The sequence below is a fragment of the Stenella coeruleoalba genome (assembly GCF_951394435.1).
Source record: "Stenella coeruleoalba genome assembly, chromosome: 17".
NCBI classification, from domain to species: Eukaryota; Metazoa; Chordata; class Mammalia; order Artiodactyla; family Delphinidae; genus Stenella; species Stenella coeruleoalba.
This window is the reverse complement of record NC_137163.1, coordinates 69,066,083-69,080,654: the sequence shown is the minus strand read 5'-3', so window position 1 is coordinate 69,080,654 and position 14,572 is coordinate 69,066,083. Positions and strand designations below refer to the sequence as shown.

The 14,572-nt window shown below is 42.2% G+C and overlaps 1 protein-coding gene and 1 long non-coding RNA gene across 2 annotated transcripts in view; both read right to left on the bottom strand.

Annotated features, from left to right (window-relative positions):
- The window catches only part of LOC307175882, a 151,781-nt gene that overhangs the window by 118,267 nt on the left and 18,942 nt on the right, over window positions 1-14,572 (bottom strand). The gene's annotated exons all lie outside the window — the stretch shown is intronic.
- Window positions 529-2,047, bottom strand: LOC307176198 (protein ILRUN-like). Its single transcript, XM_079902067.1, is given in 2 exon segments — window positions 529-868; window positions 870-2,047. Coding segments are annotated over 2 exon segments (861 nt in total). The 5' UTR covers window positions 1,535-2,047; the 3' UTR covers window positions 529-672.

Below are 14,572 nucleotides of genomic sequence, written 5' to 3'. Positions count from 1 at the left end.
AACGTCAAAGGTGTAAATCAACAGAAGATCAAAGAGAAAAGAAGAGGAAAAGCGTGATAACCCATAGGCTGATGCCACTAAAAACAAATGGGGTCAGAGTCTTGTGGAATCAGGTGGCATGCAGGCGTCCTCCTAGAGCACCTACCCACAGAGCCCCCAAGCAGCCCGTGCCAGCTTTGAACCTGAATTGCTTCCAGAGCAAGCAGCTAGTCTATACACAGAATGTTATCCCTTATCTAAAAAAATAAAAGTGGGGAAAGAGGGGAAACAATTAACATGTGCTCAAAACTACAAGCTGTCTGTAGGCAAAATAATTTTTGTTTAAAAGATGGCTTTTTTCCCCTCATTTTAAACATTTTTTTCCTTCCCGAGCGCCCTAATGACTTGTTAGACTGACGCCTAATAAACAAAACCCAAAGTGGCTGCGAGGATTTCTTCTTGGTGGCCTTAACACCACTCCCACCACTCAGCATTCACACACACACACACACACACACGCACACGCTGAGTTTACTCAAAACTAGTCTTTCTGATTCTTCTTCTTCTTCCAGGATGGGGGTCAGAGCCACAGGTCCCTGCGATGTGGTCTGCAATCCAGAGGAACCCCTTGCCCTCCCCTCCCAGAGTCAAGCCTTGTGTCTTTCGTTAATTTTTCTTCTTGGTGACACCCGTTTAAGACTGACTGAAGGGGTAAGGCCCGCGGAGCCCCTTACTGTAAGTCATGACTGATAAGTTGTTTGCGTGACTGCTGGGGGACAGATTTACAGAGTTCTGGAGGAGTCTACTCTCATCTTGCTCGGTTTGGTCAGGCGCGGGAGCCCGTGTGTTTTTGCTGATCGAGTGGAACCCGGAACGCCCAGGGTCTTTTGTTTTCATCTGACTGTCGCTTCTTTCGGGGAGAGGCAAACAGGGTGAAGTTTCCTTCTACCTTGCGATGTGGCTGTGTGTGGAACTCCGTTTCAAAAGATGACAGCTGCTGTGCTACTCCTAGAAGTCCACCCGCCTCCACACTGAGAATGACCCAGATGACATCTCCATAGTAGAGTCCTGTAGCAGTGCACATCCGCCACTGTCCCTGATCCATTCCTGCTCTGCTGGGGCTGCACATCTGGACGCTGACATCTGCAATCTCCTGGGGGTTTAGCAATCTCACCAACACCATGTTCACATGTCCAAGTTGGTCTCCCCTGACATATTTAAGACAAACCCCTGGAGGCCAGGCCTCTGCCCCAGAATTTTGGATGCGCCATGTTTTTATATATTGAGCATAAGGGGATATCGACTCCCGTTCTCCTATGGTGACATCTTCAACAAAGGACACAGACGGCACACTGATGTTTGGGCTCTCGAAGTCATAATAGGCGCCAATTGCTCCTTGTAGGTTCCAGCTGGTCATGTCCAGGAGGAAAGCACAGCCGGCCGGGTTGAGCTGGAAGCCGAGCAACCGCTGGAACTCAGAGACGAGCACGTCCTTGTCGGCGGTGCCCAGGCAGCTGAACTTCTGCACCAGCCCAGGGTCCGGGCCCACGTCCATGCCGTCCGTGGCTGGCGCCGGACACTCGCTTCCCCGCCTCGTCACAACTGGGCCGCTACCGCGCCGCCGAGCCCGGGGACCGCGAGGGGGGCCGCTGCTAGCTGGCGCCGCGACCCTTTTCCTCCAGGTTAGGCTCCAGGCCTCTCACCGCCCGCAGGGATAAACTCACTCAGCCACGGGCTCACTCTCGCGCTGCCCGCCCCCGCCAGCGCCGACACCCCGCCGGGCCACCTCTCACTTCTCCCCTGCCTCCATCTCAAGGTGGATTTTTTTTTTTTTTAATTTAAAAAGTGATTCTAGAGTAGTCGGTATTGGTAAACAGCTGTGACTTTTAAATTCTGATAAAGTTCCTGCCACAATTTTCTAGGATGTGTAGATAGTGTTAAAAAAACTTAATATGTTTTTTAATAACAAACAAACATATGTATGGTGCTTCCTATGTGCCAGACCCTATTCTTAGTGTAGCGCTTAATACAGATTGACTCATTTAATCCTCACAGCAGCCCTATGAGGTAGGTACTATCATTTCCCATTTCACAGATGGGAAAGTTGGAGACATTAAATCGTGCCATTAATAACAGAAGAACCAGCATTTGGACTCAGGTAGTGTAGCTCTCCCATCTATCTGCTTAATTACTACACCACCCTGGTGCCCTAAGACATATGTGAATTCTGTAAAGTCAGAAACAATACTTATTTAATGTCAAAACAGAGTTTACCCTCAGTATATTCTAACTTGTCCCCTCCCCACTAAAAGTGAATACAAAGGTCTGTAAATCCAAGTTAATATATCCTGTTCCATTATTCTGATTCCATAAGATTGGAATGAGAACCTTTGCTATTATATATAAAAATAAGGCATTTCAATACCACTCATACAATGAGATGTACGATCTTTTCATGACTTCAAATGTTATCTATTCATAATAAAAGTGAAATTATACTCAATTTCTCCACTGTACAAAATAAGGTACAAATTGTGAAATATCTATTAGTAAAAATATACCGTTACTTATGTCAGACTATTAAATTAGCAATCCTTTATTATTTCTTCATAGTACAAAGGAAATACAACTTAGCAAACTTTAACTTTTTCTAAAGGAATTTTATCTGCAACCATTTAAAATAAATGTGTGTGTATGTATACGTATATATACTGTAGCAATTTATTTTGCTTTTCTCCTACGTCAATTTTCCACTGTCAGAAGCACAGTACCCTCCACACTCTGGATCTACCTGCGCTTTATTTCTCCCTCTGGCACTCACCACTGTTGAACCTACTCTATATGTTATTTACGGTCAATTTATTGTCTGCCCCTGCAGAATGTGTGCTCCATCAGAGGAGGGATTTGTCTGTTTTGTTTACTGCTACGTCTCCAGCACTAGAACAATACCTAACACGTAGTAGAGAGTAAATAAAAGGCTGTTAAAGGAATATGAATCTCTGAAGAAAATCTCCCTGCAACAGCCTCCCCCTCCCTCCCCCACCCCCCAAATCATACCTTTGGGGAAGACACTGTGTGAACAAGATGAGAGCTCTACTTTCCCTGAGTGTGAAAGACTGCAAGGGAGTTTGCAGAGGCTTATGGAGCCCTGGGAAGTGGATGGGTCAGTCTTGCTGTCTCCCTGTAGTACAAATGGCTCCTGTTAACCTGCTTAATGGAGGTGGGGAGCTGGGGGTTAGTCTCATTAAGAGCTTTCGAGGTAGTGATTCGGCATATAATTCAGGATTTAGTGTGACTTAATAACATAGTCAATTCTCACGATCACAGATTCCACATTTGCAAATTTGCCTACCTGCTAATATTTATTTGTAACCCCAAAATCAATACTCAGGGTGCTTTTGTGGTCATTCACAGAGATATACAGAACAGCAAAACATGCCAGCTGCCCAGAGTGCCTGCTCCCAGCTGAGACCGACAAGACGACGTTCTTTTCGTTTCAGCTTTCTTACTGTAAACAAGTGCCACTTTGTTTTGCACTTTTGTGCTTTTTGTTGGTAATTTCACTATTTAAAATGTTTAAAAGCACAGTCTGCCTAGTGTTCCTAAGTGCAAGAAATTACGATGTGCCTCATGGAAAAAATCTGTATGTTAGATAAGCTTCTTTCAGATATGAGTAACAGTGCTGCTGGGCATGAGTTCCATGTTACTGGATCAGCAGTATGCATTAAATAAGGTGTCCTTACAGAAACATGCATAAAACAAGGTCGTGTACTGATCACTTAATGATGAAAACGTTGTGAACAGAGGCTTAAGGGAACTTAACCCTGTATTTCCCCCAGAAGCAATGGTTCCGTATTCGCTAAATCACTGTTTGCGGTGACTTCTATAGAACCTAACTAGCAGGCATAAAAAGAATCAACTGTAGCTCCCCTGGAGTTCTCCAGCATGGTTCCCTTTCTGACTTTGGAAACATCATCTCTGTGCTTTCTCACAAATAACCTTCCTGGACACAGTAAATATTTACAGAAAGCCATGGATGAGGAATCAGCAAACCTGAATTCATCCCTCCTCCCCCAATTTGGAGGGTCAGTCTGAGGAAATTACTTAACCTTTCTTGGTAGAGCCTTGTGATCTGCAAAAGGTCTCCTTAACTGAAAGGAAGAGCGTGAAAGCCCTCTCATGTTGATGTGTGTAAGGTATTCCTCCAAGCTGAACAACGGCTTTTTCCTTCAGATCTCAGGGCATCTTGGCAGCATTTTCATGGAGCTCCATTGTTAACAAATTTCAGGAACTTGATCTTTGGGTTCAAGAGATGAAAAGACAGTCCCCTTGAATAAACCAACACTTTCCTACTCCCAGAATCCTGGTCATCACTGAACCTTGCCTGACATCAGAAACTGCCTTTCAACCTCCCTTCTACCAGGGAGCAGTCCAGCATCCAGTCCCTCTAACTCAAGTGTCCAATTGGCGACAAGTAGTGCCAAGCAAGGAGTCCTGGCTAGTGACTCAGGAGATCTGAACTCTCACCTGCCGTTGTTCAACTTTGTTACTGAAGGTAAGCCATTACACATCTTTGGGCATCAGCTCCTTCATTTAAAAGCAACTGTTACAAGCCTCGTAGATAGCCTCATCCACCAGAGGGCAGACAGCAGAAGCAAGAAGAACTACAATTCCGCAGCCTGTGGAACAAAAACCACATTCACAGAAAGATAGACAAGATGAAAAGGCAGAGGGCTATGTACCAGATGAAGGAACAATATAAAACCCCAGAAAAACAACTAAATGAAGCGGAGACAGGCAACCTTCCAGAAAAAGAATTCAGAATAATGATAGTGAAGATGATCCAGGACCTCGGAATAAGAATGGAGGCAAAGACCAAAAAGATGCAAGAAATATTTAACAAAGACCTAGAAAAATTAAAGAACAAGCACCTAGAAGAATCAAAGAACAAACAAAGAGAGATGAACAATACAATAATTGAAATGAAAAATACACTAGAAGGAATCAATAGCAGAATAACTGAGGCAGAAGAACAGATAAGTGACCTGGAAGACACAATGGTGGAATTCACTGCCATGGAACTGAATAAAGAATGAAAAGAAATGAAGACAGCCTAAGAGACCTCTGGGACAACATTAAACAAAATAACATTCACATTATAGGGGTCCCAGAAGGAGAGGAGAGAGAGAAATGACCCAAGAAAATATGTGAAGAGATTATAGTCGAAAACTTCCCTAACATGGGAAAGGAAATAGCCACCCAAGTCCAGGAAGTTCAGAGAGTCCCAGGCAGAATAAACCCAAGGAGAAACACGCCAAGACACGTAGTAATCAAACTGACAAATATTAAAGACAAAGAAAAATTATTGAAAGCAACAAGGGAAAAATGACAAATAACATACAAGGGAACTCCCATAAGATTAACAGCTGACTTCTCAGCAGAAACTCTACAAGCCAGAAGGGAGTGGGACGATATATTTAAAGTGATGAAGGGGAGAACCTACAACCAAGATTACTCTACCTGGCAAGGATCTCATTCACATTCAACAGAGAAATCAAAAGCTTTACAGACAAGCAAGATCTAAGAGAATTCAGCACCCCCAAACCAGCTCTACAACAAATGCTAAAGGAACTTCTCTAAGTGGGAAACACAAGAGAAAAAAAGGACCTACAAAAACAAACCCGTAAAAATTAAGAAAATGGTAATAGGAACTTACATATCGATAATTACCTTAAACGTGAATGGATTAAATGCTACAACCAAAAGACACAGGCTCGCTGAATGGATACAAAAACAAGACCCATATATATGCTGTCTACAAGAGACCCACTTCAGACCTAGGGACACATACAGACTGAAAGTGAGGGGATGGAAAAAGATATTCCATGCATAAGGAAATCAAAAGAAAGCTGGAGTAGCAATACTCATGTCAGGTAAAATAGACATTAAAATAATGAATGTTACAAGAGACAAGGAAGGACACTACATAATGATCAAGGGATCAATCCAAGAAGAAGAGAAAACAATTATAAATATATATGCACCAAACATAAGAGCACTTCAATACATAAGGCAACTGCTAACAGCTAGCTACAAAAGAGGAAATAAACAGTAACACAATAACAGTGAGGGAGTTTAACACCTCACTTACACCAATGGACAGATCATCCAGAGAGAAAATTAGTAAGGAAACACAAGCTTTAAATGACACAATAGACCAGATAGATTTAATTGATATTTATAGGACATTCCATCGTAAAACAGCATATTACACTTTCTTCTCAAGTGCACACGGAACATTCTCCAGGATAGATCACATCTTGGGTCACAAATCAAGCCTTGGTAAATTTAAGAAAATTGAAATCATATCAAGCATCTTTTCTGATCACAACGCTACGAGATTAGAAATCAATTACAGGGAAAAAAACGTAAAAAACACAAACACATGGAGGCTAAACAATATGTTACTAAATAACCAAGAGATCACTGAAGAAATCAAAGAGGAAATCAAAAAATACATAGAGACAAATTACAACGAAAACACAATGATCCAAAACCTATGGCATGCAGCAAAAGCAGTTCTAAGAGGGAAGTTTATAGCAATACAAGCCTACCACAAGAAACAAGAAACGTCTCAAATAAACAATCTAACCTTACACCTAAAGGAACTAGAAAAAGAGGAACAAACAAAACACAAAGTTAGTAGAAGGAAAGAAATCATAAAGATCAGAGCAGAAATAAATGGAATAGAAACAAAGAAAACAATAGCAAAGATCAATAAAACTAAAAGCTCGTTCTTTGAGAAGATAAACAAAACTGATAAACCTTTAGCCAGACTCATCAAGAAAAAGAGGGAGAGGACTCAAATCAATAAAATTAGAAATGAAAAAGGAGAAGTTACAAAGGACACCACAGAAATACAAAGCATCATAAGAGACTACTACAAGCAACTCTATGCCAATAAAATGGACAACCTGGAAGAAATGAACAAATTCTTAGAAAGGTATAACCTTCTAAGACTGAACCAGGAAGAAATAGAAAATATGAATAGACAAATCACAAGTAATGAAATTGAAACTGTGATTAAAAATCTTCCAACAAAGAAAAGTCCAGGACCAGATGGCTTTACAGGTGAATTCTATTAAACATTTCGAGAAGAGCTAACACCCATCCTTCTCAAACTCTTCCAAAAGATTGCAGAGGAAGGAACACTCCCAAACTCATTCTATGAGGCCACCATCACCCTGATACCAAAACCAGACAAAGATACTACAAAAAAAGAAAATTACAGACCAATATCACTGGTGAATATAGATGCAAAAATCCTCAACAAAATACTAGCAAATAGAATCCAACAACACATTAAAAGGATCATGCACCATGATCAAGTGGGATTTATCCCAGGGATGCAAGGATTCTTCAATATATGCAAATCAATCAGTGTGATACACCATATTAACAAATTGAAGAATAAAAACCATATGATCATCCCAATAGATGCAGAAAAAGCTTTTGACAAAATTCAACACCCATTTATGATAAAAACTCTCCAGAAAGTGGGCATAGAGGCAATGTACTTCACCATAATAAAGACCATATATGACAAACCCACAGCAAACATCGTTCTCGATGGTGAGAAACTGAAAGCATTTCCTGTAAGATCAGGAGCAAGACAAGGTTGCCCACTCTCGCCACTATTATTCAACATAGTTTTGGAAGTTTTAGCCACGGCAATCAGAGAAGAAAAAGAAATAAAAGGAATACAAACTGGAAAAGAACAAGTAAAACTGTCACTGTTTGCAGATGGCATGATACTATACATAGACAATTGTAAAGATGCTACCAGAAAACTACTAGAGCTCATCAATGAATTTAGTAAAGTTGCAGGATACAAAATTAATGCACAGAAATCTCTTGCATTCCTATACACTCACAACGAAAGATCAGAAAGAGAAATTTGGGAAACAAAGCCATTACCATTGCAACAAAAAGAATAAAATACCTAAGAATAAACCTACCTCAGGAGGTAAAAGACCTGTACTCAGAAAACTATAAGACAGGCTTCCCTGGTGACACAGTGGTTAAGTCCACCTGCCAATGCAGGGGACACAGGTTCGAGCCCTGGTCCGGGAGGATGCTGTGGAGCAACTAGGCCCGTGCACCACAGCTACTGTACCTAGAGCCGTGTGCCTAGAGCCATGCTCCGCAACAAGAGAGGCCACCATGATGAAAAGCCCGTGCACCACAGCGAAGAGTGGCCACTGCTCGCCGCAACTGGAGAGGGCCCACGCGCAGCAACAAAGACCCAACGCAGCCAAAATAAATAAATAAAATTTTTTAAAAACTTGTAAGACACTGATGAAAGAAATCAAAGATGACACAAACAGATGGAGAGATATACCATGTTCTTGGATTGGAAGCATCAATGTTGTGAAAATGACAATACTACCCAAAGCAAACTAAAGATTGAATGCAATCCCTATAAAATTACCCGCGGCATTTTTTACAGAACTAAAACAAAAAATCTTATAATTTGTATGGAGACACAAAAGACCCCAAATAGCAAAAGCAATCTTGAGAAAGAAAAACAGAGCTGGAGGAATCAGACTCCCTGACTTCAGACTATACTACAAAGCTACAGTAATCAAGACAATATGGTACAGGCACAAAAACAGAAATATAGATCAATGGAACAGGATAGAAAGCCCAGAGATAAACCCACACACCTATGGTCAACTAATCTATGACAAAAGAGGCAAGGATATACAATGGAAAAAAGACAGTCTCTTCAATAAGTGGTGCTGGGAAAACTGGACAGCTACATGTAAAAGCATGAAATCAGAACACTCCCTAACACCATACACAAAAATGAACTCAAAATGGATTAAAGACCTAAATGTAAGACCAGACACTATAAAACTCTTAGAGGAAAACATAAGAAGAACGCTCTTGGACATAAATCACAGCAAGATCTTTCTTGACCCATCTCCTAGAGTAATGGGAAAAAAAAATAAACAAATGGGACCTAATGAAACTTAAAAGCTTTTGTACAGCAAAGGAAACTATAAACAAGATGAAAAGACAACCCTCAGAATGGGAGAAAATATTTGCAAATGAGTCAACAGACAAAGGATTAATCTCCAAAATATATAAACAGCTCATGCAGCTCAATATTAAAAAAACAAACAACCCAATTCAAAAATGGGCAGAAGACCTAAATAGACATTTCTCCAAAGAAGATATACAGATGGCCAAGAAGCACATGAAAAGCTGCTCAACATCACTAATCATTAGAGAAATGCAAATCAAAACTACAATGAGGTATCACCTTGCACCAGTTAGAATGGGCACATAAGGAAATCTACAAACAACAAATGCTGGAGAGGGTGTGGAGAAAAGGGACCCCTCTTGCACTATTGGTGGGAATGTAAATTGATACAGCCACTATGGAGAACAGTATGGAGGTTCCTTAAAAATCTAAAAATAGAATTATCATATGACCCAGCAATCCCACTACCGGGCATATACCCTGAGAAAACCATAATTCAAAAAGACACATGGGGCTTCCCTGGTGGCGCAGTGGTTGAGAGTCCGCCTGCCGATGCAGGGAACACGGGTTCGTGACCCAGTCCGGGAGGATCCCACATGCCGCGGAGCGGCTGGGCCTGTGAGCCATGGCCGCTGAGCCTGCGTGTCCGGAGCCTGTGCTCCGCAACGGGAGAGGCCACAGCGGTGAGAGGCCCGCGTACCGCAAAAAAAAAAAAAAAAAAAAAGACACATGCACCCCAGTGTTCACTGCAGCACTATTTACAATAGCCAGGTCATGCAAGCAACCTAAATGCCCATTGACAGATGAATGGATAAAGAAGATGTGGTACATATATACAATGGAATATTACTCAGCCATAAGAAGGAACGAAACTGGGTCATTTGTAGAGACGTGGATGGATCTAGAGACTGTCATACAGAGTGAAGTAAGTCAGAAATAGAAAAACAAATATTGTATATTAACGCATGTATGTGGAACCTAGGAAAATGGTACAGATGAACCGGTTTGCACGGCAGAAACAGAGACACAGATGTAGAGAACAAACGTATGGACACCAAGGGGGGAAAGCGGGGGCAAGTGTTGGGGGTGGTGGTGGTGGGATGAATTGGGAGAGTGGGATTGACATGTAATCACTAATATGTATAAAATAGATAACCAATAACAACCTGCTGTATAAAAAATAATAAAATAACTTCAAAAATTCAAAAAAAAGAATGCAAAAACACTGTATTGCTAATAACGAGAATGCCAAGCATTTACAAACACTACCAAATAAACAAATAAATAAATGCAACTGTTATTAAATGCTGTATTAGATGACAACTATGGGACTCTCTGCCCCACAAGTGTTTGCATGTGGTCAAACAAACATGGAAACCATACCAATGGATGCAGAAAAGAAAGCAAACTTCTCTTTCCTCACCGTGCCTGTATTCGTTTGCTAGGGTTACCATAACAAAATACCACAGACTGGGTGGCTTAAACAACAGTTTGTTTTCTCACCGTTGTGGAGGCAAGAGGTCCAAGATAAAGATGTCAGCAGGCCTGGTTTCTTCTGAGGCCTCTCTCCCGGGCTTGCAGGTGCGTGCCTTCTTGCCGTGTGTTCACGTGGTTGTCTGTGTGTCTGGTGTCTCTCCCTCTCCCTATATCCTCATCTTATAAGGACACTAGTCAAAGTGGATGAGGACCCACGCTAACAACCCCATTTTAATTGTCTCTTTAAAGGCCCTATCTCCAAGTATAGTCACATTCTGAAAGTTCGAGGTTCAATATAAGTTGGGGGGGGCATACGTTAGCCCACAACACAGGTCATCAATTTCTCAAAATCATGCCAGTTTTCAGTTTGCCGTATATTTGGACCATGAGTTTTTTATGAAGCTCTATGTACTTTTTTAGAAATTCCTAGTTTTGGTTTGCTTTCTGAGAAAATCAACATGCCTTTATCACATCCCTAAGCTCTTCCTGGTCCTTCGTCACGTTCACTGTGAAAGAATCCATTTTCTTCTTCAAAGATCATCTTCCTTGAGCCCTCTGACCTCTTCTGTTTTTTCCTAATTCGTCCTGATTGCTTTCTTGGCTTGTTGCATCACTGTTAATCTGGGATTTACGTTGAGTTCCTGAGTTTGTCCCTTTCTTCTTTTTAAATCCTGGGTACTCCTCTTTCTTGGATTCGTGTTTTGATGAAGTACATCTGTGGCAGACACAGAGTATTTGCTCCTAGATTGCCTTTCCAGAAAGGACTCACTGCCCAGCTGCAAGAAGGATGGTTAACTGAGAGCCTCCTGGTGTTAACTTCTTCAGGATTCACCTCAGTTTCCTGGCCAAGGTTGTCAGCTTCTGACAAGGAGGCTGTATAAGGGCCTAGCCATTTCTGCCCCACTCAGGACTCCACTAAAGGGAAATCTGCTCTGCAGCTACCAAGGGGGCTGGCAGAGACTTTGTCAGGTCTGCGTCACTGTCTGATGGCTACCCCCACCCAATACTGTGTCTTCCCCTTTTCTGTTCATGGATGTTACCGTCCAGTAAACTTTTGTACTCTAATTCTGTGTCAGCTTCTGCTTCCTGGAGAAACCAATCATTATAAGAACCTCAAGTGATATTTTTTTTAAAAATTTGTTTCAGAAAGGAATCACGGGATTTAAACTTTGAGACTTTGTGTGAATTATCTATTTGTCCTCATATGTGATTGCTACTTTCATTGGTTATACAATTCTAGGTTCAAAATTATTTCCCCACAGAACTTTGAAGGCCTTGCTCTACTGTATTCTAGCATCCAGTATTTCTGATAAGAAATCTGATCATAATCTGATTCTAATTCCTTTGTAGCTAGCCTGTTTTTTTGTTTGTTTTTTCCCCATCTATGAAAGCTTTGGGGGTTTCATCTTTATCCTCAATGCTTTAAAATTCCACTAGGCTGTGTCCAGACACAGCTGTTTTTCATTCATCCTACTTGGATGGCCCTTTCAATAACTAATGTCTTTCTTACATTCCTTTCCTTACATTGTCCCTGTTTTCCCTTTCTGGAACTCTGACTAGATAGCCATTGTGTCTTCTGGGTCTATCTGCCATGCTTTTAGGCGTATATTTTCTGCTCTCTCTATTCTGGTGTCCTGGGAGATATTTTCCATTCTATCTTCTATAACTCGAAATTTGATCTTTTGCCATAATCAGTGTTATTTTTCACGTTAGCAATCACTCTTAGTTTTCAAGAAGTCAACTTTTCTCTCCTCGCTCCTTTTAATACCACCTTGTTCTGGCGTCCCTGAGAATATCAATTAGCATTTTAAAAAGTGGTTTTGTATTATTCCTTGCATCATCTGTTTCCTCCTTGATCAGTTATTTTGTTTGTTCATCTTCGACTTTAAGTTATTTTTGTTTCCTCTCAAATGTCTGGTAGACATATGTTCATGAATCAAGGACTACGTTGATTGGGGTTTGTAAAATGCCTGGGTCCTGGGGATTAGCAGGGTTTTTCATTTCTATGGTGCTGGCCCAAGATGCTCCAAACTGCCAACTTAATTGCGAGTGGGGTGGGGCAGCCTTTCTTTCTCTCCAGGTCTCTTATTATTAGGCTCTACTCTGCCTCTCTCCCCAGCCCTATACTCACCCCATAGGCTCTCCCCAGGCAAATCTACTCTGCTTAAGCAGTTCTCCAGGTAGCTCCAGCTGGGGCAAAGGCTGCAGCAGCTGCACATTGTTGTGGGCCTCCGACCTCTGAGCTGCTGCCTCTGTGCCTGAAGCCTCTTCGGAGCTCCATAGGGAAAATGGTTGTTTCTGCAAGCTTCTAGAACGTGTATTCTGAGCTGTGATTTTCTCCATTTTGGGCCATGTATCTATTCAATCTCACTTGCTTTCCACAATCCCAGAAATTATTTTAAAGCTCAGGTTTGCTGATTGTACCTACTTTGTTTTCCATGTGGCAGGAGACTTTTTCTTCTTGTATATCTTTATTATCTTTCACTGGCATCCTAGGAAAGAGGGATGCAATCATATGTGTCCAACCCTTCTCACCGTATGCTCACATGACTGGAAGAGAGGAGGCATCTCTCTGAGGCCTCTTTCATAAGGGCACTAATTCCATTCATGAGGGCTGTGACATCACAACTTAATCACTTCTCATAGGCTCCACCTCCTAATACCATCAGTTGGGCATTAGGTTTTCAACATATAAATTTGGGGCCAGGCGGAGGGGCTAAATATTCAATTTTCGGCAATAGACTAAGGGATAAAGGTCAGGAATTTTTAGGGTAGTGGGGATGGAGGGGTGCAGCACCATGTTTCCAACTGTGTGCACTAGAGAAGCAGAGAGAGAAGCTGAGAGGCGCTGGGGAAAACCACAAGGAGGCTTAGTTACCACTCCTCCATGGTTTCCGCGGGACACTCCTGTATCACCGTAATATATGCCACTTGCTTACATTAGCTCTGTGTGGATTTCTATCACAAGTAAGAGGGCCAGAAATCAAGAAACATCTTGGCCCTCCTGGAACGCGTCACTCTTATCTGGCTGGCTGTTTTGGAAGAGAGTGCATCAGGAAGGGGTTACATCAAGGGGCCAGGATTCCGCCACAGTGCAGTGATGGCCACGACAGTGACCTCTGCAGATAATAAACGCGTGACTTGCCACCCTATAAAATAAGACAGTGCGAATAAAATGAAGGCCCTTTCCTCTTAGCCTAATTTACAAGGTTCTTTCCATAAACTTCGGGGGAGGGGTGCAACACATCTCCCCCGCCTCTCACAGAAATAGTATTTTTTTTAACTCTCGGAGACACTATATAACTTTAAAGAGCTACCGGCTTGTTACGTGCGAAAAATGGCAAAATGAAACAAAAATAAAGCTCACCATTTCGTTCAAATAGCCTGTGCTTGCCCCACCCTCTAAATTTTTAACTCCTTTTAACCATGTTTGTGTGGCCTTAAGGAAGCCGCTTTCCCACTTAATGACTAGCCCTTTTCCCTAACCTCGCATTTTCTCTTCCTTAACTCATCCTCACATTGTATTAAAACTTTTACTTTGGGGAGCTGTTACCTTACTTGGGGAGACTTAAGAACTAATTCTAAACCCCTTTCCACAAATAAGATCAATAACTTCAAAATAAAAACTCAGTTTGCTCAAACCAACATTATGCCCTCTTGGTTGAAAGGCCCTTGAGGGCAGAACCCAAATCATTAGACGGTTTTTCTGCTCTGCTGACAACCAAGAAGGGGTTTGTTAAATGAAATGTAAAATGGGAGCGGGCTCCAAAGAACCTTGTAAATAACTTTGCTCCCTCTGCATTGTCGGGCATGGCTGGCGTGGTTTAGTAACTGGGTGACTGCAACGTCTTCAAATACCTTCCAAGACCTGACGAGCTGAGCCGCGGTAGACGCAGCCCCGCGACATTAACCAGCTTTGTCCTGGGAACTGCGGGCTTGACCTTGGGGCTCCCTCCCCACTTCCTACCTGGAGCCCGCGGGAACCGCCCCTCCTTTCCTCGGCTCTGCCCCGCGCCGTCCTCCTCTCCCGGCTACCGGCGTCCCGTTATTAGTGTTCGCGAACCTCTC